Genomic DNA, 25245 nt, shown 5'->3' on the forward strand with positions numbered 1-25245 from the left:
CGCCGAAATTTGGCTTCCACGCATCGCAAGTGGTGCACCGAAAAAAAAAACCCCCGTTGCCCACACTGATCTACAGCCGTCTGGAGTCGGGCCTTCCGGGCCGGAAACGGTACATTCTCGCCATCATAATTATAAGCTAGAAGAGATTGAGCACAAACCTTGCTCGCGCCCGGCCAAGGAAAACTATTGGAGCACAAACACCGCACTCCGTTACGGGGTATTGGTGCTGGCTGCCCGATCAAGCGTCCGACAGGCGTGATCATGAATTTGGGACATCGAGTTTCGGGTGGAAAATCGGCGAAACCTGCTGAATCTCTTCCAAAGAGTGACCTCAAAATCCCAAGTCCCAGAACGCATGGAAATCTACGCATCGCCGGGGGAAATGGTTTACATGATGATGTCGAGCGAGTGAAGGTAATCGCCCAACTGTCGATCGGTTTGAAACGATTTGCTTCTCGTCTCGGTAGCCACCGACTCACGGGTTTTAACTGACACATTTCCCCGTGGCAGGTACTGTCAGCATTTGTTTTTGTTTAGTTCCGTCCGCAGACCAGCGCAAAATAAACACATTTAATGCGCTCCGAGCGCGCTGGCCATGCTTCTGGTGTCCGAGTCGAATTCTAACCCGATTTCTGTGGGCAGATGCAAACGATTTGGTTGCAAAGCATTTTGGTTTTTTCTTCGCAGGCTGGGAAAGTTGGCCCAAATCCTAAATTTGAAGTCACGCTTTAGGTTTTACGGTGCTTTAGGTTCGAACAAAAAAAAACTTTCCTCCGAGGAACAGATAACTTTATTCTTGTATCCGTGCCTTTGCGGGTGGACATGTTTATTTTACAAACTCCACAAATGCAGCACGGGCACAATTTATTGTGCCAATAAAGCAACAATTTTTGCAGCAACATGTTGCTTGCCCGTCCGCGACCACTGGAAACTGGGAAATTTAATGAGACCGGCGAAGGAACAATGCCGTCTACCGTTGTCCATCGTACGCACGAGCGGTGCGTGTGCCAGTGGGACAGGAAAACCACGTCACGTCTCGTGGGCTGTGTTATAGCATGCAACGGAGATTTTCGAACGATTTTATTTTGGGAAAAAAGCCGATGGAAAAACCACCCCGGGGTGACATCAGCAACGTCCCGAACGGTTGGGTGGAAAAATAGCTTCAGCGTGCTCTTGAGATTGCGTTCCGTTTGGGGGGATGTCTGCTTTGCTGCAGCTGGAAAGATCAAAACAGTATGTGTTTGTTCCAATTTGGTGCCTTCCAAGTCGTAGGAGTAACACATACATTATTCTTTTATCTTGCTATGCTTCTTGCCGGTGGTTCAAAGTACCGTACGGAAAATTGCAATCATTTGAAGCACGCCCGGGACTTGGACCCGTTAAGCAGTTGGTGGCTTGATAAAGCAATTTGCAAATATTCCTAACCAATCATCTCCGCCATCATTATCATCGCGCAAAATCTGGCGAAAAACGATTGGGAAACCAGTTATACACACAATGCTGATGGTGCCAGGGGTTGGTTTTCGTTCTTTCACCCAATTTTCACCTCTCTCCCAAAAGAACGTCTTCACCCCCATGCCAGTAAATGGCAAATCCATTTGGGCCAACGCAAGAAAATTAGCAAAACATTTGAACGCACGATGGCTTCCCGATGTTTGAAAATGGAAAACTGTGGATTGATCTTGCGGATCACCATCTGTAGGGAAGGAGGGGGTACGCACGAGGAAACGCAGAAGGAAGCAGCAGAGAGCATGCGAAAATCCTCGCCCATTAATAACAAATAATACCTAGCCAAGCTAAACAGTTGGTCGAGGTCTACAATGTTTACACACCGAAAAACCCTGGCTGCCTACGCTTTGCCTCACAAACATCTGAACAGCTCGAGGAAATGTCGAAGAAAATGGGGAAATTTATCGTCACACATCTGGGCGACAATCCTTTCCCCATAGTCTGGAATGCTGATGCTGATCTGGTGTGCCGATTTTAAGCCAAGAAATAAAATTAAATCCTATTGCTATTGTGAATTGTTCGCCACAAATATAAATTCAACTAAATTACACATTCCCGCGACAGGACAGGCATCTGCACGTAAAATGAAGTCAGCAGCGATGGGATCAGTTTTTGTAATTAATGTTGCTTGCTCAACCAGAAACGTGACAATAGAGCGGGCGGAGCTGTAATCGGAATGCGTGATTTAATTAATTTCTAACAACAATCATCAACTAACATACAAGGAAATGAAAAATCCTTTGAGGCGGAACAGCCAGACGTCTATGGCTTTGAAACATAATTTTCCAATTCCCCTTCTCCTTTTAATATGCATATTTTCACTGAATTACATTTACATGTAAGTGCCATGTTGACGGTAGCAATCGTCGCAGTTTTTTAAATTGCTGACGGATTCCAAGAGAAATTTGTTACCGAAGGTTGATTGGTAGATTTCATCAGCTTATATATTAACTTTACTTGGAGGTTGTTTGATCGACCAAATGGCACAGAGGATAATGTAATGTGACGCAGTGTCCAAATCTCCTCCATCTTGGGTTCAAATCTCGCATCGTACGCTCCAAAAAACGATCATTAAATTATCATAATGATTACAGACCTCTCTCTCTCCCTTTATACTACAAAAGAACACTTTCTCCAAATATTTACTGCAAATCCATCAGCTTTTTTCTTAAATTGTATGCAAAATTTCGCTCGAAAAAAATCTCCATCCATCATTTACGAGTACAGTCTTCTGCGATCAACAATCATCTCACCATCGCCAGCTAAACTATTAACGATTTCTATTTGATAATTTCTCAGCCTATAATGTGTATTTGCATCCAACATTTGTTAGTCCGTTTTCGCATTAAATCCCTTTCTCTTGCTCTGCTGAACGCTGACGTCAAGCCAGTGTTACCCTATCGGAAGTCACCGTTCGAAACGCTTATGACCTGATTTTTGCATCCCCAAATCTTAACTTGCGAGCGAGATAATTCCAGTGGCCCTCCTCGATCTCAGTTGCTGCCGGCACAGTTGCAGTCGAACGCTCTTCTTCGCTATCGCGCCCTGAAGCAGCAGCAACGAATCAAAATCTGCACAGCAAGTCCTACACCACATCCCCCGAGCACTGGGATCCAAGATTATGGAGCTCTTGTGGCGAATGTGGCAACATTGTTTACATTCTCTTTCTCCCGACCACCGCTCGAGTCCGTATGCTGTGTTTACGGGGACGTTTTATGTGAAGAAGTAAAACGAATCGCGTATCGAACCCGGGGCCCAACTCCCAGACAGACAACATGACCATAAATTATGCCCCGCGTCGGTGCCGGCTCGGGGGAGGATGCAACAATTTCATTCGCGAATCTTTCGCCCTTTCTGTTCCGTGTTTTATGTCTTGTGTTTGTGCTCTGCGAGGCCTATGGTGGGGATTACCGAAGAAGAACAAGTAGTGGGACACTTATGATTACGAACACTCTAACAAATGAGCCGTTGCCCAGCTTCTCCAGGAATTAAGGGTTTCTTTTGGGACCTACTCGAATTCCGAACCAATACGATCTCCTCCGTTCTCTGTTGTGTCGTGGTTTGTGGCTAACCACGATCTCCGAGGTTTCTTTCCGCCCAAAAACGAGAGCTAAAAGCCTCATCAATGTGTGCAAAAACTTGGCCATCCCGAGGCAACGTCAGTGCAGCTTCCTCTTAAGAACTCATCCATTCCCTTACAGAGCCCTCCAAGCGATTTCTCCCACAAGAAGAAATATTTCGTTCCCTCTTGCCTTTCGTTGGACATTAAAATAATAATACCACACCGAAAAAACCGGCTTCTAGACTGGTCATACTCACAATCACACACGCACGCACTGGCACAGACACAGGTTCAGAAATGTTGAAACCCTTCCACAGATTCGGATTGATTCCGATTCGCGATCATGTCGGTGTATGTATGCATACACACAAACACACGTATATATGCATATTGGCGATTAAGAAAACAACACGGAAAAAGCCGAGCCCATTCCAAAGGAACGAGTTCTTTCGCTAGTGGTGCCGCTGGGCTTTTAGAGCGATTAATGGAGTGTTCATGTTAACTTCCGACGAACCTATAGCTGTACGGACAGTGAAGAGCAGCTTCTCTGACGGGTGTGTTATAAACGAACCTGGCAAAGGTTTGCATTTCCTCGACAGCCATCGTCGAATAGACTCATCACACACCGGCCGCTATCTCCTAAGGGCACACATTAGAGTGATTAAGCACGACTTCATAAACGAGCAAATTAACCATTCCCAAGCACAAACTTTTCCTTTGATTGCGTCGTAAAATTATAATTTATCGAACTTGAAACCTCGCTCCTGCTGTGCTGAGGCGATCGCTCGTCTAATTAGTCGGAAGTGGTTCAATGCAACGGGTTTGCTTGGTGTAAAGCTTTTACAGCACATCAAAAGCCACAGGAGAGCGCATCAGACTTAACCCCTTTTTTCTCTCTGACAAGGTAGAATTCAGGTTCACCTGGTCCAAGCACAAACTGGTAAGCTTGGGCTTATCATAAAAGCCGGTGTGGTGCAATTCATCTTTCCAATCGTCACCCCGCTAAAGAGGGCAAAGAGTTCCATTTTCATCCCTTTATTTTTAACAAATAAATACGACCGTTACCGACACCCTCTCCCGGGGTGGCTGATCACCTTTCCCAAGTGAAGATCAAAACGAGCAGACCTCGTCTATGGTGATAAAATTAAGAGAAGTTCTTGCTCTAATTTTAATTACGCTATCTGCTTTGCTTTACGAGCCCAGTACCGCTTAATTACACGCTTTCTAGGAATAAAATCACCAAGAGATCATCCACCCATGTGGTGCGTTTTATGAATGATGAACTTTTATACGGAGCACCGGTTGATTTAACATTGAACCCCCAGAGAGTGTGTTAATTATTAGACATTAATTATCGCTTTTTTGTTTCTCCATTGCTCGGGATATCTGTCTCCAATAAGTCGTCCAATGTCCACTTCATCTCCAACATCTGATATCCATGCTATCATCTTTGATTTTAGACGCCGGCGCCAATGTACGTTTGTGCATGCCAGCCCAGCTCTAATTCCATCTACTCGCGGGCCTCGAGCTCATATGTTTCAAGTTGCAATTAAAACGTCCGCTTTAATAACAACCCGATCGAGAAGAGGACGCATTAGTATGCAACACACTTGTGTCAAACCACCATCGCACTCAAACACACGCAGTTTGTTCATGCGCACGGTTTAATAACTCGTGCACGGCCATCGCGCGGTCGTCGCGTCATCTACGCTTCCGAGAATGTGGGCCAGAAGGGTTGGCCGATTAATCGCACACAGAATGCGCGAGTCTAATTTCGTGGACGCGTTGTTGGCCAAATATGTAAGATTTAATGCAAACAATAAGACATATTTCACACACATCATATTTGTTGGTTTGTTTACCTGTCAACGTGGACGACAATTATTTACATTCAATCCGGTGATAAAGTTGAATTATTCCTTATTGTTCGATCGCTTTTTTAAAGCATGTCTGACACATTATTTTAGTATTTATTAGATAGTCTCAATTTCGTTTGGATGTATACTTGGGCGAAGATGTCCCAAAAAATGACTTCTTCAATCAAGAACCCTATACCATGATTCACTGACTACTTGCTAGATGTCATTCAGACTAGCGACTTTCTTTCCGTGACATTCAGAGGACTTCAGCAAATGAAGCACAGCCTGGAACACGATAAGTGATGTCGGGATCACTCTCCCTCTAATATCTCAAAAAATGATGGCAGATGAATACTTTACAAGAAAAATATTCCAACTACTCCTTCAATATCTTAAGCAGTTAAATTTCGCATTAAGTCTTCGTTCCCCTTCCAAGGTATTTGCACTTTCCTCACACTTAACATGCGGCTCATCATCCACATTGGAACCGAGGAAAGTCAGTTGTCGTCTGCCAAATCCGGTCATTTCATTCGCCCGCCATGAGCCACGAACATCACATCAAACCCAACCCCGCAACGTGGTCAGAATTCGAATGCCGTCCACCAATCCCAACCCCTGTTGACGACCTTGACGACGAGTTCCATTAGCATACTACCGGGTGTGAGTTTATTTTTGTTTGGCTGGAGTCTTGTTTGTACCTTTGGTGGTTCCAGCATACAATGTCTGGTACGGTAGACTTCGAAAGAGCTCGCAGATCTGTTGCATGATGAGAAAGCATTACACTTTTCCTACATCACACGCCCGGCTGCGTACGCAAGGGAGCGAATCAGCAACGTCCGAACCGTACGTAAGAACACACAAACCAATTATCAGCGAAAGAATTAATAAGAAAGCAGCTTCTGCGAGCTCTGCTCCCCATAGATCACTAATTGATTGTAGCGTTGGAACGATCGAACGATCAAGATCCAACGTGGAAAAACGTTGAAATCTGACGAAGGTATCGGGCATGTTCTGTGCGGCACGCGATGCATCCCTCGGGATCGTGATGCTTCATGCTAGCAATTCTGCACGTTAGCTCAACCATGTCCGCAGGTGTATCATGCTTTTGGGGTAATTCGCTTGATCGTTAATCTCAGGCCGCACCGTCAGCAGGAATGGTACGCAGAACAAGCCTAGCGAATGATTGATGATGCTATGCACTACGATCTTCGATCTTGCGCGCTTGCGCACACCGCCCTTTGATGTGAACTTTTCGATTCTCCACCAGAAATCAACCCCTCTACGCTTTACGGTGCTCTGACCTGGGTTAGAGTTCTACACACAGACACCTACCTTTAGAATCGCCACAACCAGCTGCAGTGGACCACCCTGGAGCACGATGGTGCTGATGGTGGTCGCGATCGTTGCACTCGCTCCAGATGCCGATGATGCTGCCGTTGCTCCGGTGGCCATGTGCTGAGGTGAAGTCATCGGTCCGAGCGTTTGAGCGAAATCTTCGTTCAGCTGCCGCTGCAGTTCATCGAGCGACGAGTACTGCCCGTCTCCACCCGGTGGCCTCTGCTCCATGGTTATCGTTATCTGCTCGCTGGTAAGGGTTCACAAATGACGCGAGGCTCTGATGACTGATGACTACAGTCTCCAATAATTCCAAAAAACCACCAAAAACCAAAGCTCTCGCTTTCGTTTGCTCTGCTTCGTTTTCTTTTTCTTTTCACACGACAGAACGGAAATTCCTCAGTGAACGTGAAGTTATTCGCACTTACATTGCACACATTTTAACACACACACACTCTCGCATATAGGTATATACAGCTACGAATACAGTTGGTATATTATGTCGGAAGGGATCCACTATGAACTATGAACTTTTTCGTCGAAGATTTAAATTATTCAAATGCAACGCTGTAAGAAAGCAAAAGGGTAATCAAAATCTTAACACTTTAAAAGTTGAAACAAAGAAAAGCATCACATGGGACGGTAGAAGAAGAAGCACAAACACCCGTCGAACACTTCTAAGCTAAACACGCACGAACATTCGGACCGTGACACGACACGGGTGCGCACGCGCATCTGAACGATCCGTCAGATCGCACCTCTGGGGCACGGATGTTCCCGGGCGTCTTGTTTTTCGTCGGAACACATTTGCGTTGAGTTGAAAATTGAGAAAACTAATCTTCTTTCCACCAAGCCCGTGTGCGCTTCATTCTTTTTCCCCCTCGCCATTTATACGGGTAACCGGCTGGGAGTTGTCGGCGACGCCATAGGCGCTTCCACATTTCATTCACACTGGTCGTCCGTTTTCGGGTTGTGCGTAACGCTTCCTCCTGCCCAGCTAACAAGCTTTTCGCGAGACAACTAGAATCTTTGGTCTTCTTTGGAGATAGCTGAACGTTATGCGTCCAGAATCGTCCTTCTTGGACGATCGAAGTACACACACGTTCTTGGACACACATCACTCTCCAGAACGATACCGGTTAATGTAATCGATTCGTATATTCATTTCCAACGACCTGCCACAGCTTTAGAACATCACTTTCACTCGTTTCCCAGCCAGCATCCATGCTGCACTCACACAAAAACCCGGCACCACCTTTACCTGTATGGTGTATGCTGGTCTTTTAGCTAGATCTTCTACCGTGGCGTTCAGGGCGATCCACACTGGTCGATTGCATCCGAGAGACTGTGCGTCCGCGACAGGCGTTACTGCGTTCGGAGAGCTTCTCAACATGGAAGGAGTTGGCGCGCGCGATCGTTCAACGCGCGATCAACATGTTTTCTCTCCTCGTCGGTTTTATTTCTTATTTTTTCGCTCCTACACCTTTGGCTTTCGCGCCACAACGTTGCTGTATACGCTCTCCCGGTGGTGGAATGATGCCGAGATGCTCTCGTATGAGCAGTGGATGAGAATGGAGAAAAAGAAACATTATTCTGATGGTCAGTCACAGCGTTTTTTTTTTCTCATTTCGTTCCTTTTCTTGTTTTGAATTGAGATTTTCTTAATTGAAGATGCTGGAGTAAACCAATGAAGTAATCAAGCAGATATTAAAGAAGCGTACAGGAACTATATTATCTCTTTTTATCGTTAAACATGAACGAACTTTTCTGGTTGGAGATAGCTGCAACAAAGTAAAGTAATGTTTAATTAAATTATGGCATCTTAAGTCATGTCTTATCAGAATTATTATTTTGATCAAGATACGCCCAAATCGTTTAAAATAAATACACCTAAAAACTGCCCTTCCCACTGTGATTTTTAAATGCAAAATAAATTATAACACTATGTTGCATACTTTTAGGCGCATTCAACATGTGCTACGAACATTGCAGCCTCACAGGCGTATTGATGATTATGCTGGCTGAAAGGAAAGAGATGTAGCCGTATGTTTTGTTTCGATCCGGCCAATAGTCAGTTAAAACAAGCATTAAATTATGCTTCTAATGTTCAAACGCAAGCATAACACCACTCGTAACAAACGTGCAATTTGATACAGGACACTTTTTTATTTCACGGCCAAAAACACAACAAATCAACATGCTTAACACAATCAAACTTTCAAAACTGCTTCCGTGCTACTCTAACTTAATGTTAACACACGCTTCAAACACCACACACTTCCTCATGCATTCTTCTTCTTTAATGCCAAAAGCCAATAGTGTCTTCCCTTCTATCTTCACCTTTCTAGACACACACACACGCTAAATCGCTGAATAAAAACCTAACCAAACTAACTAATTCTTGGTTCTCTCTGGCAAGCTACAGTTGCTGCAAACACCGGCAAGCTATGGAATGGCTTTTCGCATCGAACCCGAAGACGATCGGTTTCCTCCTTCAGAGACAACTCTTCACCGTATGCTTGGTGATGATGTTCTGATAGTAGTACGTCAGCCCGGAGATATCCGTAGGACCCTTGACCGGCTCGAACCGGGTCGGGTCTTCCGCTTCCAGCTTAACGCTACTGGTACTCACATTACCGCTGTCCTCGCTGGTCGGCGTCACCTGCGTGCTCTGGAGTTCTTTCCCCACAATATCCTCACTGCTAACGGACGCCAGCAGGTTATTGTTGCGGATGTCATTTTCAATCTGCTCCAGTTCTTCCGGTGTCAGTGAAAGGGCAAGATTCTCCCGTCGGTTGATAGAGTTTAGGGCGGAACTTGAGGCCGAACTGGTTGCAATCGGACTAGTCTGTGAACATACCGTCGGGACGGTATCGTCCGAGTCGGGATGTGAGTCGACACTGGCCGACCCGTGCGAAATGCCCGGGGTCGGAAAACTGTGCTCCGACTCGTCGAATGATAGATTTGCACTCGAAGTTATCACCACTCCCGAAAGCAGCTTGATCGATGGGAATGCTTCCGGATCGGGATCTTCCGCCGAATCGTTCTCCAACGAGCTTTGACGCTCGATCGACTCTACACCCCACCACGGCGAGGCACGACACTCCGAAGCGGTATGGTACGACGAGGACCTCGACTGTGGTGTACAGATACAATCCGAACCAGCCGTCACAAACGATCCATCATCGGTTGACTTAACGCTCGAGCTCCAGTCCTGAAGATCACAAAAATAAGCCCGAGAAGGAAACACTCGTATCAATATTTGGTCCACAATCGCTCCCAAGAAAAACCACATCCACTCACGTCACTTTGATTTCCACTGTCGCTGCGTTTGGTTGTCACCTCCGGCGCTTCGGCACTGGTCAGCTCTTCCACCTCGTCGTCAAATCCACCCTGCACATCGCTTAGCACACTGTCTAACGCTTCCGCCACCTGGGCTACCTCCGCCAGACGAGTCGAGATCGCTTCACACGCCATTATGTTATCACTTTCGGTAATGATGTTCTCCGGACTGGCCATCCTGTTTGGAAAGACAATAGGGCAGCGATGTGTTAGGCTAATTTCTGTCTAAATATACACGACAAATTGCCCGGCTAACTAACGTGCACAAAATGGAAGCAAGATCAGTGATAGCGAGACGAACAGCAACTGAGCATCGCGACATGCAAAACATGTGCCGATGCTCGCTGGTAAGATGCCGGGTTACATAAAGCCTGAACCATGGAAGAATGCGGTTGCAGAGTTGGCTAAAATTATATCTACAAAATGAAGGACTAACTTAAGAGACAACAGACACCCCATGACTTCTGTGACAAGTTTTTTTCTAAAACAATATCTTCAAATTCTGGCCTATAGTGGCCTGATATCCCTGACAAAATTCAAAGGCAAGATAAGATCCCGAAATAGTCGTTAAGCTATCCTGTCCATCGCTTACGAGGAGTCTTTTAAACCACTGCCCCTGCATGTACTAGCCCACTGTCTTAGCTCATTAGCTCTCAAGCGCACTCTTCCGTCCCAGCAAAAGGTGCGACGTTTTATTAATAAATCACCCTGTGTGTGTCGCCCGTACACTACACACTTACGCATCGAGCCGGTCGTCCAGGAGAAATGGTTCCCTCAGTCTCGTCTTGAGCAGTCGTCCGAGTCGCACCATGCGACCCACCTCGAGCAGCAGACGCTCACGCGTGGCAAGATACTTGCGCAGCCGTACCCGGCGCCTGCCCTGCTCGGTGATCTCGCCAATCCGTAGCACGCACTCGTGCAGCTCTCGCAACTTCACGCACTGTTCCTCGACGCTCCGGTGAAAGACGGCCGATACGCGCAGCCGCGTCATCTGTTCCTGTGCGACGGCCTGGAACGATCGCCAGGTGCGCTGCAACGATTTGGTCATGGCGATGTTTTGCGATGTTTCCAGTTTGCACGATTGGCGCAGGGCGAGCGAAGCGTTCAGCAGCTGGCAGCCGTAGTTGTACGTGCCCTTGGCCGTCTCCTGGAGCGTTTGATGCTCATCTTTCTGGGACTGAATCTCGCGCACACTTGCACCCACGTGTGCGTGCGACCGTAACATCACCTGATGCAGGTCACTCATCCACTTGACGGCGGTGCGAGCGTCCTGTTCGTACTTGAAGATGTGCGTGATCTGATCAAGGGTCAGCTTCTGCAGCTCGACACTGTCGGCGAAGATGCGCGACCGGGAACGTGTCGCATCGAGGATGTCTCTCACGTTGCTGATATCTTCGCTGTAGTCCACATCAATGTCTCGCCCGACCGCATCCTTCACCGGCATCAGCAATACATCGCTCAGCTTTTCGCCCTCCTTGATGATCTCTTTCTCCATCATTTCTAAAAGCAAGAAATTCGTTAAATTATTGTTCAAGGATCTCAAGAAACTCTAGCTATGCTTACCAAGCATCCGTTGATTTTCGTTAAGCTTCTGCAGATTGGCGCTAGCCAGGGCATAGTCCTCAACTCTCTCCCCCATAATCAGCGATTGAAAGACCTCACTCGTCCGATCGAAGTACTCAGCCACCAAGCGGAAGAACCGTACCGACGTTATCAGCACATTCCTGCGTCGTTCCAACCGCTGAGCGAAACTGCGACACACAAAGTCCATCCACTCACGCTGCGACTGTAGATCCCGGTAAGCTGCCGTGTCCTTGCGACGCGGAAAGTGATCAATCTTGTGCAGCAGCTCAGCATAGCAGCCATAGGTCTGCCAACACTGCAGCTCCAGAATCTCATGCTCCAGGCGAAGCTGATCGGCCGTGCTAACATCGTGGCCAACCCGTAGCTGCGCATTCAACATCGATTCAGCCGTAGTAAGAATCCAACTGGTCACGTGAGACACGCCTTCCTCCAGTGTGGCCAACTCCTGCAACACCTCCACCGTCCGTTCCAGCTCTGTCCACGCCTGGTTGGTGGCGGTCTGCTTCCGATCGAGTATGTTCAGCAACCGCTCGACCTGCGACTTCCCATCGGTAAGGTCCTGCGGTACAGCTGACTTCGCACTATGGAGGTCGCTTAAGTGGGCCAGCAGCTTTTTGCCTACACCGATTGGTACACGTGCGTGCGCACAGGTGGACAAATGGAAACGAAAAAAAAAAGGAAATGCAAAGCGGTTTTATGATTACTCATTCAAAGCTGGAGCTTTTAATTTTCCCACTCTAAATCCTAGGTGTAGGTGTGTGCTACTCGCACCATCTGATGGATCTATGGAGCTTTATAAATCTCGGGATGGAGCCCCATACAATACAGACAGCACAATTAAAGGCCTACCCTCACATTCACAATCAAACTCGGGGTGTGTATATAATTATATGATTTATAATTTTATCGGCCACTTTAAGCCATTGCTTTGCATTCAATTAACGCTTCCGCCCGCACCTACCACTGACTTCCCCTATTTGCTTTAAACTGTTCCATCCGATGGGGTGCGATTTATTACAACCATTGTCTTAATTGTTGTTGAAGTTGAGAGGAAAAGGAAAACCGATTTTGTTCGCCACATTTCCCACTGACCACACTTGATAGAAAGCAAACAGTGGGCTTGCAAATTATTTAGTGGACAAATTTAAATTAGACTTAAACTCAGGAACTCTCGGAGCTCAAATTAAATACTTTACTTATGATCATTTCAAACAATTAGCTCGAGATCAGCATCAACCTGTCCCAAAAATAGCCCCATTGTGCACATTAGCTCATGCTCACAGTACACCTGGTGGAGCAGACTGTCCCTCACACGCAGGGTCAGATTGACCATTAGCGTGCCACCCCTCCGTTATGGAAATGCTTCATGCGCTGGCTCCACACAAAACTGACCCAGATCTTGGCACGGTTCATGGCGGTTGTGTAAACTAACCACACACACACACACGCGCTCTCTCTCTCTCTTTGACCGTTTGTTTTGGGAAGGCACGTCATTTGCTAAGTGGTCGTTTTATTTGATAGGGAAAGCACAATTTCATGTGAACCTTTTCCTCCTATAGCTGCAACCATTTATAGGAGCTCGAAAAGGTAGTTCCACCAACCGAGTGGTTCCCTTAGTACCAGGTGTTCGGGAAACGATTCCACTGCCACTACCGATTAAGCAACCGTAGCATTAACGATGTGCTAGAGAGCCCAACACGCCTCGGCAGTGCAGTGTTGGAGTTACTTCATCATAACATGATACGCGAGACACTCCTTGCGGAAGCTGAAGATGTCTGCTCTGTGACATGTATGGCTCGCTGCTAATGAGAGGTGCTACACACACACAGACGCACGCATCAGCCTGTTGCAAACGAGCGGAAATGATAGATCAGACGATCGACGATCGGTGCTTTCGCGCGCAGCTGCCCACTTCCGGTGGGCACGGCCCCCTGTCATCAGTGACGCGAGAGAAATTAAGCCTTCATCGACGCATCTCGCATCGATCGTTCAATTAACCAAACATGAACGCTCAACAATGCGTTCCCTCCTCTCCGGGTTTTTGGGTAAGCCCTTCTGCCTGGGCATATCAATCTTCCCGGGGAGAAACTTATGAATATGCGTCCTCCCGGTTTCTCTGCCCAAGCTGCTTACTCACGCCAACTCCACAAACCGGTGATTCCGGTGTGTTGAGCTTGAAGATGCCGGGATGAAGCATAAAAAAACAGGATCTGCAGACCCTCGGACCTAGACACTTACCGCCGTCCATCACGAGCGAGAGAAATTTTTGCACATCCACGTTAAGCTGCTGGCAAGATTTGAGGGCCGCCGTCGATTCGCTGGCCCGCACGGTCCGGTTGTCCAGCAGGATGAGGTGTAGGTTTTCTAGGTCGCCCATCGCTTTGTCGTAGGATTTTCGAAATTCTTCGATACGCTGCAGATGTGTGCGAGTGGGCGGGCAGCAGCAGCAGCAGCAATAGCCGATGACCCGACCCGGCGAAGCACGAACAGATGAAAGTGGAATTGAAAGAAACAAGAAGCAAAACAACAACAGTGAACATTAGTTAAACCGCATGACAAGAACCATCAAATCGATCGGTCAAGTGGAAGATGAGACGAACCACACGAACGCACACACATACAAGCAGAACCATACAAAATATACACGCTTAGGATCGTCAATAGAGTGAGAAGCTTTTTTATGGTGTCTCGTTTGAAGCCGGATTGAAAATGGGAATTTTATCACCGATCGGGTGTTGGAGATTTGGTTAGGCTTGTGGCTCGTTTGGAGGACAGTGTCTCGGGAGTGATAAAAAGAAAGTTCTGCACATGAAGAGACAGGAAGTCGGACACCTAATCTCCCCAAGAATCTTACTCAATTAGCATCGGAATGGTTATATTAAGCGCATTCGAATCTTTTCTTTTACGTTATTGGTTATCTAATCACTTCTTCAGTAAGAGAGATCTACAGGTTTGAGCGTGTAGCATTGAGGATCATTTAAAAGTAGTGAGCACTATATTATAAAAAATTTAACATTTTACGGTAATTAACTTAAAATTTGGAAAAAACAAATGTTCGTAAACTTCTTAGTAAATATTTCCAACGCATGATCAACCGTTATGACCGATCGCTCTCCAAACGCAGCGTAATTTAAAGATCAGGTAAAGATTATTTATTACTTTGACACGCTCAATCGGCTCAAAAAAGCAGCGTCCATGGACAGACACACAGACTCTACTCTGTTCGCTGTCCCCATTTCACTTACCTCACGGGACTGTATCCACTGCTCATGATTGTACGCGATGATGCCGCCAAGCTCCTCCGGTAGCTCACTCGTGTCAAAGTACTTCACCAACCGGGACTTTGAGATGATGGTCGGCTGCGAAGAGAAAACATACAATTAGCTAACAAGCAAACAGTAATCAACCGAAAGACTAAGCCAAATGAGACCAGCACCATGCTAGATCGTAATTAGCAAAAATAAAACAAAAAAGGACGATTGAAGGAAGAGGAGAGCTTTTTCAAGAAGAACGAAACCGTATAACAGTTTATTTAACAAACAAACAAGGGCGCAATTTAAGAGAGCAAACAAACTTAAACGAGAATCTTGGGAGAGGGTGCGTGCGCACTGGGGGACGTGGTATTTAATAACATTTTCGTCAAGAAGCTGAAGAAGCTCAAACTGTTTTTCCAGAAAAATCGTTTCCTCTCTCTTCTCTTCTTCTCTCTTTTCTTACCCCAGATGGGACTCGAACCCACAATCCCCGGCTTAGGAGGCCGGTGCCTTCTACATTAGGCCACTGGGGCGTGTTGAGGGATAACTGTTCAGAGCGTTGTTTCTGCGGCGTTCAAGTCTCCATTACGACTCTCTCCCTTCGGATAAACGACCGAGAACGGTAAGCTCTCTCATGCCTGAGCCATGGCACGGACAATTTCGATCAAATTGCACACCTATTCAGTGCGCAGATTAGCACACATTAAAATTATCCACTTTTCGCCTGAACAAAAAACACACCACGTGCCTCTTAATAGCTCGCAACATTGCACAAACGCCCATTGAGAATCGCTAATTTTCACCAAATCGATGGGCAATTATTTCAATTCGATCAAATACCGCTCTGCTGGCTTTTTTGTTTTGTTTCTATCTGTGTGTGTGTGATTGTTTTAGTTTTTTTCTTCTTTTTTCTTGCTTATTTGCACCGAGGATAGAAAAAAATCGATTACGAAATGTGCAACAAACGGAGCGCTGTCTATCGATCGTGCTGGAGCAGTGGACCAGCAAACACTTTCCGTTTCAGTTAAGCGCCTCTTTAGCATTGCAATTGCTTTCTCCCGCGCACTTGTTGGTTCTTCGCGGCAAAAGCTCGTTTGGCTGAGACAGGCTAAACAGTTCCTCGTTTATTGATTGCCCTCGGTACCCAAAATCCAATGCCGCGCGCACTTAAATGCATGTGCCGCGGCTGTGCATGCAAAGAAAACCAATAGCAAAAAAAACCCCTCGGCAACTCGGCGAACTCTTTAGTGTGTGGTGTGTATATTATTTGAGGAGTTTTTTTGTTTCCTCACCTCTTTACGTTTTGTCGCTTTTGACGTATGTGCAATTTTGAACGTGGCTGCAACCGGGCGAAGAAAATCGGCTCACCCGGAACCAATTTCCAGGCGGCTGGCGAAAGGCACGGGAAGCTATGGGAGCTAGCTCGTCTATCGTTCGAATAGTAATTGGCCGCATGTGGATAATAATGTCTATTGAAAGACAACAAATGTAGACAAAAGGCAATTGATGGCGAGCGTTTTGAACGGCGATTGGAAGCTAGGGAGTACTCTACTGTCAGAAAAAAGGTTCAAAAACTCCAAAAAATTTTAATTTATCTTAAATTGAGATCCACTGCATCACATAAATATTTGAAGATTTTTTTAATTCCTCAACAAAAACCAGAAGATGCTTTGGAGCTCGAACCATGACCTGGATTAGTCACAACTGTATCACCCTCAACACCATGAATAATAATGCGCTAGCAAAGCATTCATTAATGTATTCACACTGTCAATCATTAAAACATGAGAGGCCTCGTTTTTTTTGCAATGCCGCAAATGCTTGACATGCACAAGATGGCTGGGTTCTATCGTTCTCTCATCGTTAACCTGCAAGGTTACTTGCTTCCGTCACAACAATCTTCTGTTCAATGGCGCTCCAGGAAAGGGGCAAAAACAACCAAGCTTACCATGCTCGACCGAAGGAAAATAAAAACACCACCGTAAGCATTTCACGCATTAGCTACTATATGTAAATGCAGAAAAGGGAAAAGGCATGCAATTATTATGCGACACTCACGCTAACCGTCATATGAGTAGAATTCTCCCTGAGGCATCGCAAAAAAAACCAAGTCTAACTGGTACTGGATTGAGTTGGCTAGTAACGGAGTGTAAGAAAGCTGAGCTGTCTGTGACGCCTTCCAAGCGTGTTAAGAAAAGGGAAAAACCACTCCAATCGGCACGTACGCGTTACCACTCCCTGGAACCTCCCACCACACGCTGGTGCGTTTCAGGTCAGGTGTCAGGTGAAAGAGAGACAGGGAAAAAGCGCCCGAGAGGTGGAAAATGGAAATTATCTATCACCCCACATCACCCATCGTACGTGTGTGAGGCTTTGCGTCAATTGCAGACCTAATGGAGGCCTAATTAGACTGGCGTTTCCCCCTGTGAAGTTGCTCCAGGGGGATAATCTGTGCGATCGACCGTGGGTAAAAAGATAGCCCAAAAAAACGGAGCCATTGAAGACGATTCGACACTTCTTGAAGCGACTCGTTTTAGGCGTGCTCCATAATGCGATGCATCCAGCGCACATGCAGGTGCGCACATAGTATCAGCATATGCGAGCGTGCTTATCGAGGTGCATTGTGGCCCTGGGCCCGTCTTTTTCTGGCTTGGAAACATACACATCGCCCGTGTGTTGATAGCACTTTTCCAAGAACTAGCTGCTTAGCCGATCTTTTCAACGCCACAGGGCAATTATAACATCCCAAAAACCAGTAGTACCCCCGGTAGCTTCGGGTCTCGATAAGATATCCCGACTGGTCCCGACTGGGGAGGTATCGATAAGGAGACCGATTACTGTGGAACAACCGTTGCAGTAATCTGCACAATCTGAGACACGCAATTAATTACGGGCCCTCCACTTCAGGGACCACCTTTGAGTGGTATACACATTGTTCGTATTACCGCACTCGGTGCAATATGAGCATGAAGACAGTGCCGCGCCCGCAAGAAGACCACAACGAACAGTCTGGAAAGTGTCGTTACATCGGCAGGTTGCCTCTGCCTTACCGAGAGTCCCCGAGCGTACAACGCGCCACCACAGTTACTGCGTACTTCGCTAACCTCAGGTCATCAGGCACGGAACGACCGATAAGAGCAGATCTTGTCGACCGCACGCTGATCGTTGACGATCGATGAAAAACGGAAAACATGGCGCACACCAATTGGTATCTAGCTTTCAATCGCCAAATAAACACATTATGTCATACACAAGCGCAAGCCCCCTCCCAGGTCAAACTTGTAACTTCGCTTCGGGACACACCCCACGTTCGGTGCCCTGTCAGCATAGCTGTCACACTGAGGAACCATTTTCGTTCAAACAGACGCAGAGTTCAATGTCAGGCTGGAAGCTCGGCACCATGCAAAGAGATGTTCTGAGTGGAGCACAACACTCTTGGACAAGCGTGTGTGGCCCGACCCCGGGCTGATAACACTATCTTTACGATGCTTGCAAAAGATCGCACACCAGTTTGACAACTACAAGGCACCAAATGGGTTTATAATTGCCGACGCGGTTTTGGCACCCTCGCCTAGATCTTTGGGCAGGGCGCGTGCAATCAATCACACACGATCGGGCATGTTTCGATTCTTCAATGTCAACCAAGACAACGTCACAGGGCCCCCCACGTTTGCTGGGCTGTTTTGAAGATGTACTAAGATGCACCGAGATCCTGTGCCGTGATCTACCTACCTCACCCTTCCGATGCTGTCGGGCACAGTTCTCCACCCGGTTCTTGTCCCAGAACGCGTCCGGACGTATCACGAGAAAGCTGTTCATCTGCTCACTCAACAGCTGCTGGACGTGCCGTATGTACTGCCGAGTGGAGCGCCAAGAACACTTTTGCGCGTCAAGAATGATCGCGAGTCCACTGTTGACCGTTTCGGGGCTGTGGAAGAAAACCAACATTCAGCCAACATATTCCTCGTGATTCCTGGTGGAGAGATATTCTAAGGGCACCTACCTTAAGCTGGCCAACAGGTACTTGACCGTCGTCTCGAGGAATCTCTTCATCCAGGGCAGGTTGTCGTAGAACGGTACCGGTATCACGACCAGCGGATGTCCATCCCGGTCCCGTCCGCCCGGCATGTACGCCGTCTGCGTGTTGAGCGCGTTCAGTACGTCCGCCTCCATAGTGACTCCGTCCGAAGGGCTCGTCAATGCTGCCGCTTTCACCTGGAGCCCGGAGTATGCACGTTCACTGGCAATCCCGCACTAGCGCACGCGTCGTCCACCACCTATTTCCTAACACCTAACCAAACACTGTCACTTTCGAGCGTCGTTGTGAGCACAATCGGTCGTAGCAGCCTTATGCTGGACCACCACCACTCACTCACTCACACAAACACACCCGTGAAACATGATCGCGTTGCGTTTCTCTTGCTGCATTCTTCAAACTGTACACATTCCACTCGGTTCTCCTACGCAGAGCACCACTCCGAACACTTCGTTCTCTTCAGACTCTGGGAGAAGCTTTCAAATCGCAACACCACCGACTCGGGACGCCATTGCCAGGGGGAAGCCTGCGGAATCTGGAGAAGAGCACGGGATGGAGCAGGGGAGTTATGGAGAGATCCGTTATGTTGCAAATCACTGGCACGCTAAAGACTGCCAATGGTTTTGTGGTCGTATGTAGATGATTTCACTGCGTTGTTGCGTTGTACATGTTGTTGGAGCTGGTGAGCTTGTTTTTTGCCGCTGTCACTGCTTTTTCTCCCTCAGCTCTGCTATGTCGCCCGAACGGAACAGTTCATGCTATTGTTGTGCGCTTGCCGCACATTCTGGTTTGTCACCATGCTACAACAACACACAGCTATGTCAACACACGGCAAACGAAAACAAACGAGGCGCGTTGTGAGTTATGTTGCCTGTACCTCCATGCCACAGGCTTGGTTGCTGGTGGTAGCGAGAGCCCAACCGAAAGCCACAAACACCTGACGACGTTCAGCCATTCACTTCCAGCCAACCACGATCCTTCTTGATTGCCATCGATCTCCGGCTTTGCAATCGCAGAGCCTGCCTACTTATTCGACTTCTACCCGGGAGGACTCACAGACACGCTTCCCAAAACCTGTCCGTGATCGATCGTCGATTTCCTGAGGGACTACCAACCGAAACCATTCTTTCCCTTAGACTCTCTACAGATTTCTGGTTTTTTTTCTGTCTTCCTTTTACTCGTTTCACTCGCTTCCTGTTTTTAGGTCATGCATGCTGAAACATTCTGCTTGATTGCTGCTGTTTCACTGGCTTAGCGAGGAAACCATAGCTCGGCGGACAGTCGAATTTCCCACCGGGGGCACCGTTGCGCAAAAAAAAACTCAGAAAATTAAACCCCAGCGAAAGGAATGGCAAAACACACACATACGGGGCCCTACGACCGCTCACTGTAAAATCGCCCGGTTGTCATGGTAACCGGCACAGTGAGATGTGGCATAGGCCGAACGACAGACAGGCATTTAATTATAGCCAAATGTGAAAATTCTACCCAACGGCTGGGAGGATATGATTGTGTGTGAGTGGGTAATTGAGACCTTGCCGGTGTTGTTGTTGCCATGATCTCCCCCGTACGATAACTTTCTCTTTCAGCGATCGTACTTATTACTAAACCGTTTATGTTTATTATCAGCAGTCTGAAAATAGAGTCAAGCAGAGATCTTGGTCAGCTGAATTCACATAACACTTTGACAGTTGCGAGAAGATTATTTAATTTATTCAATAATGAAATGTAGCGCCTCACGATAGAAACCCGTTATAGCGGATGCTTCCATGACGCCATTTCCTCCCGAAAGGAGACGAAACCATCTTTTTTTGCGCGCTGCAGAATCCGCTCCAGCAGAAACACGGTCACTGCCAGCGAAGAACCGTTCGCCGGACGTCAATTCTTAGCATTCAGCCCAACCCTGCCCAACGACATTGACTTCCGCGGCAAGTGCAATCACATCGTGAAAATTATTACCCTTGTCCGTCCCGAGCCGTGCAAACGACCTGTGCGGCTGGACACAAGCTGGAGCTGCATCCCCCACCGTCAACTCACCCACCTCCGTATACCCACAACATCAAGAATTGCATTGCAGAAAAAGGTGGCATGAGGAAAAAAGGGAGAAATTCATTATTCCTCTTTCGCCGGGGATGGGAAAAGTGTGTCAAAGCTCGCTGCACGGACTTCCTGTACGATGTCGCCCCAAACCGGGCGCACTGTCAACTTGTAGAGAATTCATAAATCAATCGAATTTTCATGCCGAGATAAAGGAAGTGCAAAATTCCCTTAAAAAGTCTCGTGCCTTGTGATGCCAGTCAAACTGGGAACCCAACTGCGTTGGAATATTGGAACCAGGAATCGAATGTCCTGCGTGTCCTCAATCTGCCACTTATGGGTACGGGAACCCTCTGTCTACCACCACCACGGTTTGCCAAATGTATTAATTTATCATAAATTGAAAGAAATCATTCGCAGCCCAGGTAAAAGGTGTCCTTCCATAACCAGGCACACCCTGAGTGGCACAATGACTAGCCCCTTTTTTGGAGGGGGGAAAGGGGGGGAACGCATAAAAGAAATCTTGAAAGTTCATCTCCTCGACCTCTTTCGACGATGCACTCGAAGGGTGCCGGATGCCCCATGCCAGATTGGAATTCCTCGGCGACACCATCAACACCCTTAATAAAACATTCCAATAACGACACGACTGAGGGAACCCATTCGCAATTGCACGACTCCTCATATATATCTCGACGAAGAGTCGAGTTTGGTCGAGAGGGGAAACAAATCAATCGCTGAGAGGCCTACAGAAATGCAAATCGTGAATCACAAGCCCAAAAATCCCAAAAAGGTCATGTTCATGAGATTGCTTGCTGAGGACGTTAAAGTGATGAGCATCGATGTTTCTTCGCTTTTTATCTGTTATGGCAGTAAGGGACCATACCGTTACATTCAAGATTCGTCCACGAGTCTTCAAGATGTCCGATGCCTACCTTCATCCATTGCATTTTATGCAAATGAGCGAACATGCATTCGAGGTCTCGGACAGCAGCTTGCTTATGCACGCGCGCATATCGCAGAGTAAAAATAGTTTGTTTGCTTTCGAAATTGACACCATCATAGGGAATGGGAGATGGTCTCTTCGCACCCTTAAGTAATGCTTGCACACCAATCCATTCGGTCCTACGATGCTCGAGCCGTGCAGGCACATTTCAGTGTCAGATTACGTGACAAAGTGTCCGTGACTCTCAAGCCAGTGCCGTGGACGACAGAAGTTAAGTGGGATACGCCTAGGCGGGCGAACCCGATCGGAACCTGTTGGCCATCAGGCAAAACCATTTCCCGTCTAAATGTATCACCTTCATCGATTCATTTAGATATCCGCCTGGGCGAACAAAGCGTTACCTGTGTAGCCCCGAAAGCGCGGTCTATCCAAAGCTGTCTAATACTAATGTCCCATTTCTCAGAACGGAAGAATAGTCAGTTATCTTACTGCACAAGCGTCATTAAAACAAACGAGCCTACTCTTGGGTTGGGTGTTTTGTACTTAAAAGTCAAATCGTTTCGCTGTTGTTGCCTCCAACAACGTTGTGTAGCTCGTTTTATCACGGTTTTACACCACATTTAGGCAAACGATAGACACTTGAATTTCAACACCGCTTTCTGTAGCACTTTTATCGTGTGCCGTGTTTAAGGTTGGCACGCTTTCGTCGCTGAGCTAGAGTCACAAGCCTATTTGTCTTGAGCTTTGTTGAGGCTAATTGAGCAGATATATATGGGGAAACGGGGTTATGCACGCTACAAGCTACTTAGGCAGGGTGTATTCTGGTAGTAAACAAGCAGATAAGCTGCGATAGTAGGGAAAGAGTTCGCCAATCAACTCATCCACTGCTCCTTGGTAGTTTGATTTATGAAACATGTTTACAATCCTCTTGGAGTTTGTCATCACCCTCATCAAACATGCATACAGAAGAGGAACTCATCCCTAACTCATAAAAATGCGGAGCACAGCCACTATCAAATAAAGCCATCTAATGCAACGCCCGCCCAAACGACCAGCAAACGGTATCACTCCCCACGACGATCATCTTCACAAGCGATCCTCTTGATAGCATATACTCCACCCCATCGGTAGATTCAGCGGCCCCAAAAGGAAGTGTCCAGCTGTGGTCGGAGAAATGTGATGAAGAGAACTAGACCACATTTCATTATGATTCCTCCATGTTGTTTTTTTGCGCGCCGTAACTGTTCTGCGCTCTTTCGATTCCTTCGGTTTTGGCCAAACGTCAAACAAGCATGGCATGGTGTGTTCCACATTAAAGAATGGATCGTCGCGGTCAGAAACAGGTTAAACAACCCCCACCGGTTGCCGCCCGGTGGTTATGCGGCATGTTATCTCAATGCTCGGGTGACGATGCTGCCGCTGCTGATGACGCTCCACTTTGATCGTAACTGTAAAAACCTGTACCAACCTCTTGACAACCTTATAGCACACGCCGGGTGCCCAACGTCCAAAGCCCGTCCGTCGGAAAGGAGCAAGGGAACAATGCACGCCAAAAGGGCACGTCCGAACAGCGCGGACGTGGTTGGAAGCAACAGTAATTAATTCTTCATCGTATTTCGGTGTAAGTGTGGTAATACACGCGATCGTGTGAGAGCTAGCGGGCAGCGCCAGGAAAAGTTCTTCAGGGCTAGAGGATCTCCAAAACAGGACGGAACAGTTGATCTCGTGCAACCAGCTATCCAGATACAATAGTTTGTAGCCAGACGATCCAAGCGAAAGAATAGCTTGTCAATTAATGTGGTTGTGTCTGCGGTTGGAAGATCGCTTGGAAGGCTTCTCCCGGGGTTCTCCAATAGAACCCCGTTTGATTTTGACAGCCATTAAGTGGCTTTGGCAGGATGGCAGGAAATGGCGTTTTGGGCGATTATGCTAAAATTCGATCCACCACAACGGACCGATGATCGATGGGAAAATCGTGTCTGCACAGTCTACACGCCATCTCTCGGCCAAGTTAATTTTATGCTAAACATAATCATTTCCCCTCAGAGGCTTTTTTATTCCTGTACAGTAGCCATAGTGGGAAGATCGCACTGCTCATGATGATCTCAGATGGTCTCTATAATCTCCCTTTAGCAGTAACAGAACTCACTTGTTCTCGCGGCACGCCATTTCTCTCGAACGCATTAATTGTAGAAAGTTTGCGTTCGGTTCCTGCATCTCTCGCACGGCTGTGACCTCAAACACTGCCCGGCCTGAAGAACTCTAACGAGATCGAATTTGCATTCCCGCTTCACGGTGCGAAGGGTTGCACGAAGGACTGCGGGTCGGCCGACGCAGACCTAACGGTCAATGATCGCGAGCGCGCGGCACGCTACGATAAGGCGCTCTCTTTCCTCCGCAACCGGTTTATCAAATTAGCCACGCCTGTCACTGCAAACACCCCCTCCTCACCTTCTGTCCGCTATCCTGCGGTCTCTACGATCTCCCGTCGCGGATCTGCGCTCTCATTTTACGATCGGCGTCGGGAATGCAAAAACCATTATAAAAAAACACACACACAAACTTGCTCAGACTAAGGTGCGAGTGATGCTGGGGAGGCATAAAACTGCAGCAGAAATTCTGAAATGGAGCAATCTAAGGCGCACCCGGTCTTTGCGGATCAAGTCACACACTGCAAGGCACAGTCACACATACACACACACACAAACACGCAAACACACCAGACAACCGAGGTTGGCACGCATCGATCACTTACAGTACGCCACAAATTACGAGGCACTCCCTAAAGCGCACAGGAACTTCTTGGATCAAAGTTGAACAGCTCACGTACTGCGAGTGTGAGGTCATAAACCGCGATCGCGATCGTACAATCTCAACTCCGCTCAATTTGACTGCTGCTCCGTACACAACGTACACCGTGTTGCTTTGCACCACATTTGCGAATCTAAGTGCCGCGATCGCGGAGTTAGGAAACTACGATCATCACGAGACACCACCGTCACGCGACCGTCGGAGATCGCGGATGCCGAGCTTTTGTTTTGAGTGGAGCAATGCGTACAGCCCGCAACCCACAGCACTCGATCTCCAGCTGAATGAAAGGGCCCCCATACACTGCAATGGCTAGCTGTCCCTTGTGCACCGCCTGAACAGGTCGCTTTCTCTCGTGAGCACCACTGGAACTCTGTTGCGTGAGTGCACAGTTTGGCGTCTGGCTTAGCCTGCGAGAGCCTTCCATATTTCTTTGAAACCTGTTTTCATTTGCCTTTCGAATGTGGATTCTA

The 25245-nt window shown here is 47.4% G+C and overlaps 2 protein-coding genes and 1 non-coding gene across 29 annotated transcripts in view; all 3 read right to left on the minus strand.

The window, feature by feature from the left end:
• LOC118512126 (titin) overlaps positions 1-8181 on the minus strand; it is a 138143-nt gene extending 129962 nt beyond the window's left edge. For 13 of the 24 annotated variants that reach the window (XM_036056120.1, XM_036056109.1, XM_036056125.1 and 10 more), the window contains exons 1-2: positions 8027-8180; positions 6763-7332 (exon numbers count right to left, since the gene is read on the minus strand). In XM_036056120.1, the coding sequence (XP_035912013.1) occupies positions 6763-6996 (234 nt within the window). In that variant the 5' untranslated portion in view covers positions 6997-7332; positions 8027-8180. Of the gene's footprint in view, positions 1-6762; positions 7333-8026 lie in introns of all 24 variants that reach the window. The other 11 variants (XM_036056115.1, XM_036056111.1, XM_036056110.1 and 8 more) reach the window with 1 other exon arrangement.
• Positions 8182-8906: 725 nt separating this feature from the next.
• Positions 8907-24987, minus strand: LOC118512128 (SEC14 domain and spectrin repeat-containing protein 1-B). 4 transcript variants are annotated; one of them, XM_036056135.1, is made up of 9 exons: positions 24879-24987; positions 18949-19516; positions 18678-18873; positions 14937-15050; positions 13930-14104; positions 11671-12309; positions 10848-11607; positions 10069-10285; positions 8907-9979 (listed from the first exon to the last, which is right to left on the minus strand). In XM_036056135.1, the coding sequence occupies exons 2-9, from the start codon at positions 19116-19118 to the stop codon at positions 9260-9262; spliced, it is 2991 nt and encodes a 996-aa protein (XP_035912028.1). In that variant the 5' UTR covers positions 19119-19516; positions 24879-24987; the 3' UTR covers positions 8907-9259. The 4 variants fall into 4 exon arrangements, with proteins under 4 accessions (XP_035912028.1, XP_035912027.1, XP_035912025.1 ...); XM_036056134.1 differs by having other exon boundaries at positions 24795-24987; XM_036056132.1 differs by having other exon boundaries at positions 24720-24987.
• Positions 15406-15478, minus strand: Trnar-ccu. Its single transcript has one exon. It is a non-coding gene; the product is annotated as a tRNA-Arg (tRNA).
• Positions 24988-25245: the final 258 nt, after the last annotated feature.

The sequence above is a fragment of the Anopheles stephensi genome, chromosome 3, assembly GCF_013141755.1.
Source record: "Anopheles stephensi strain Indian chromosome 3, UCI_ANSTEP_V1.0, whole genome shotgun sequence".
Lineage (NCBI taxonomy): Eukaryota > Metazoa > Arthropoda > Insecta > Diptera > Culicidae > Anopheles > Anopheles stephensi.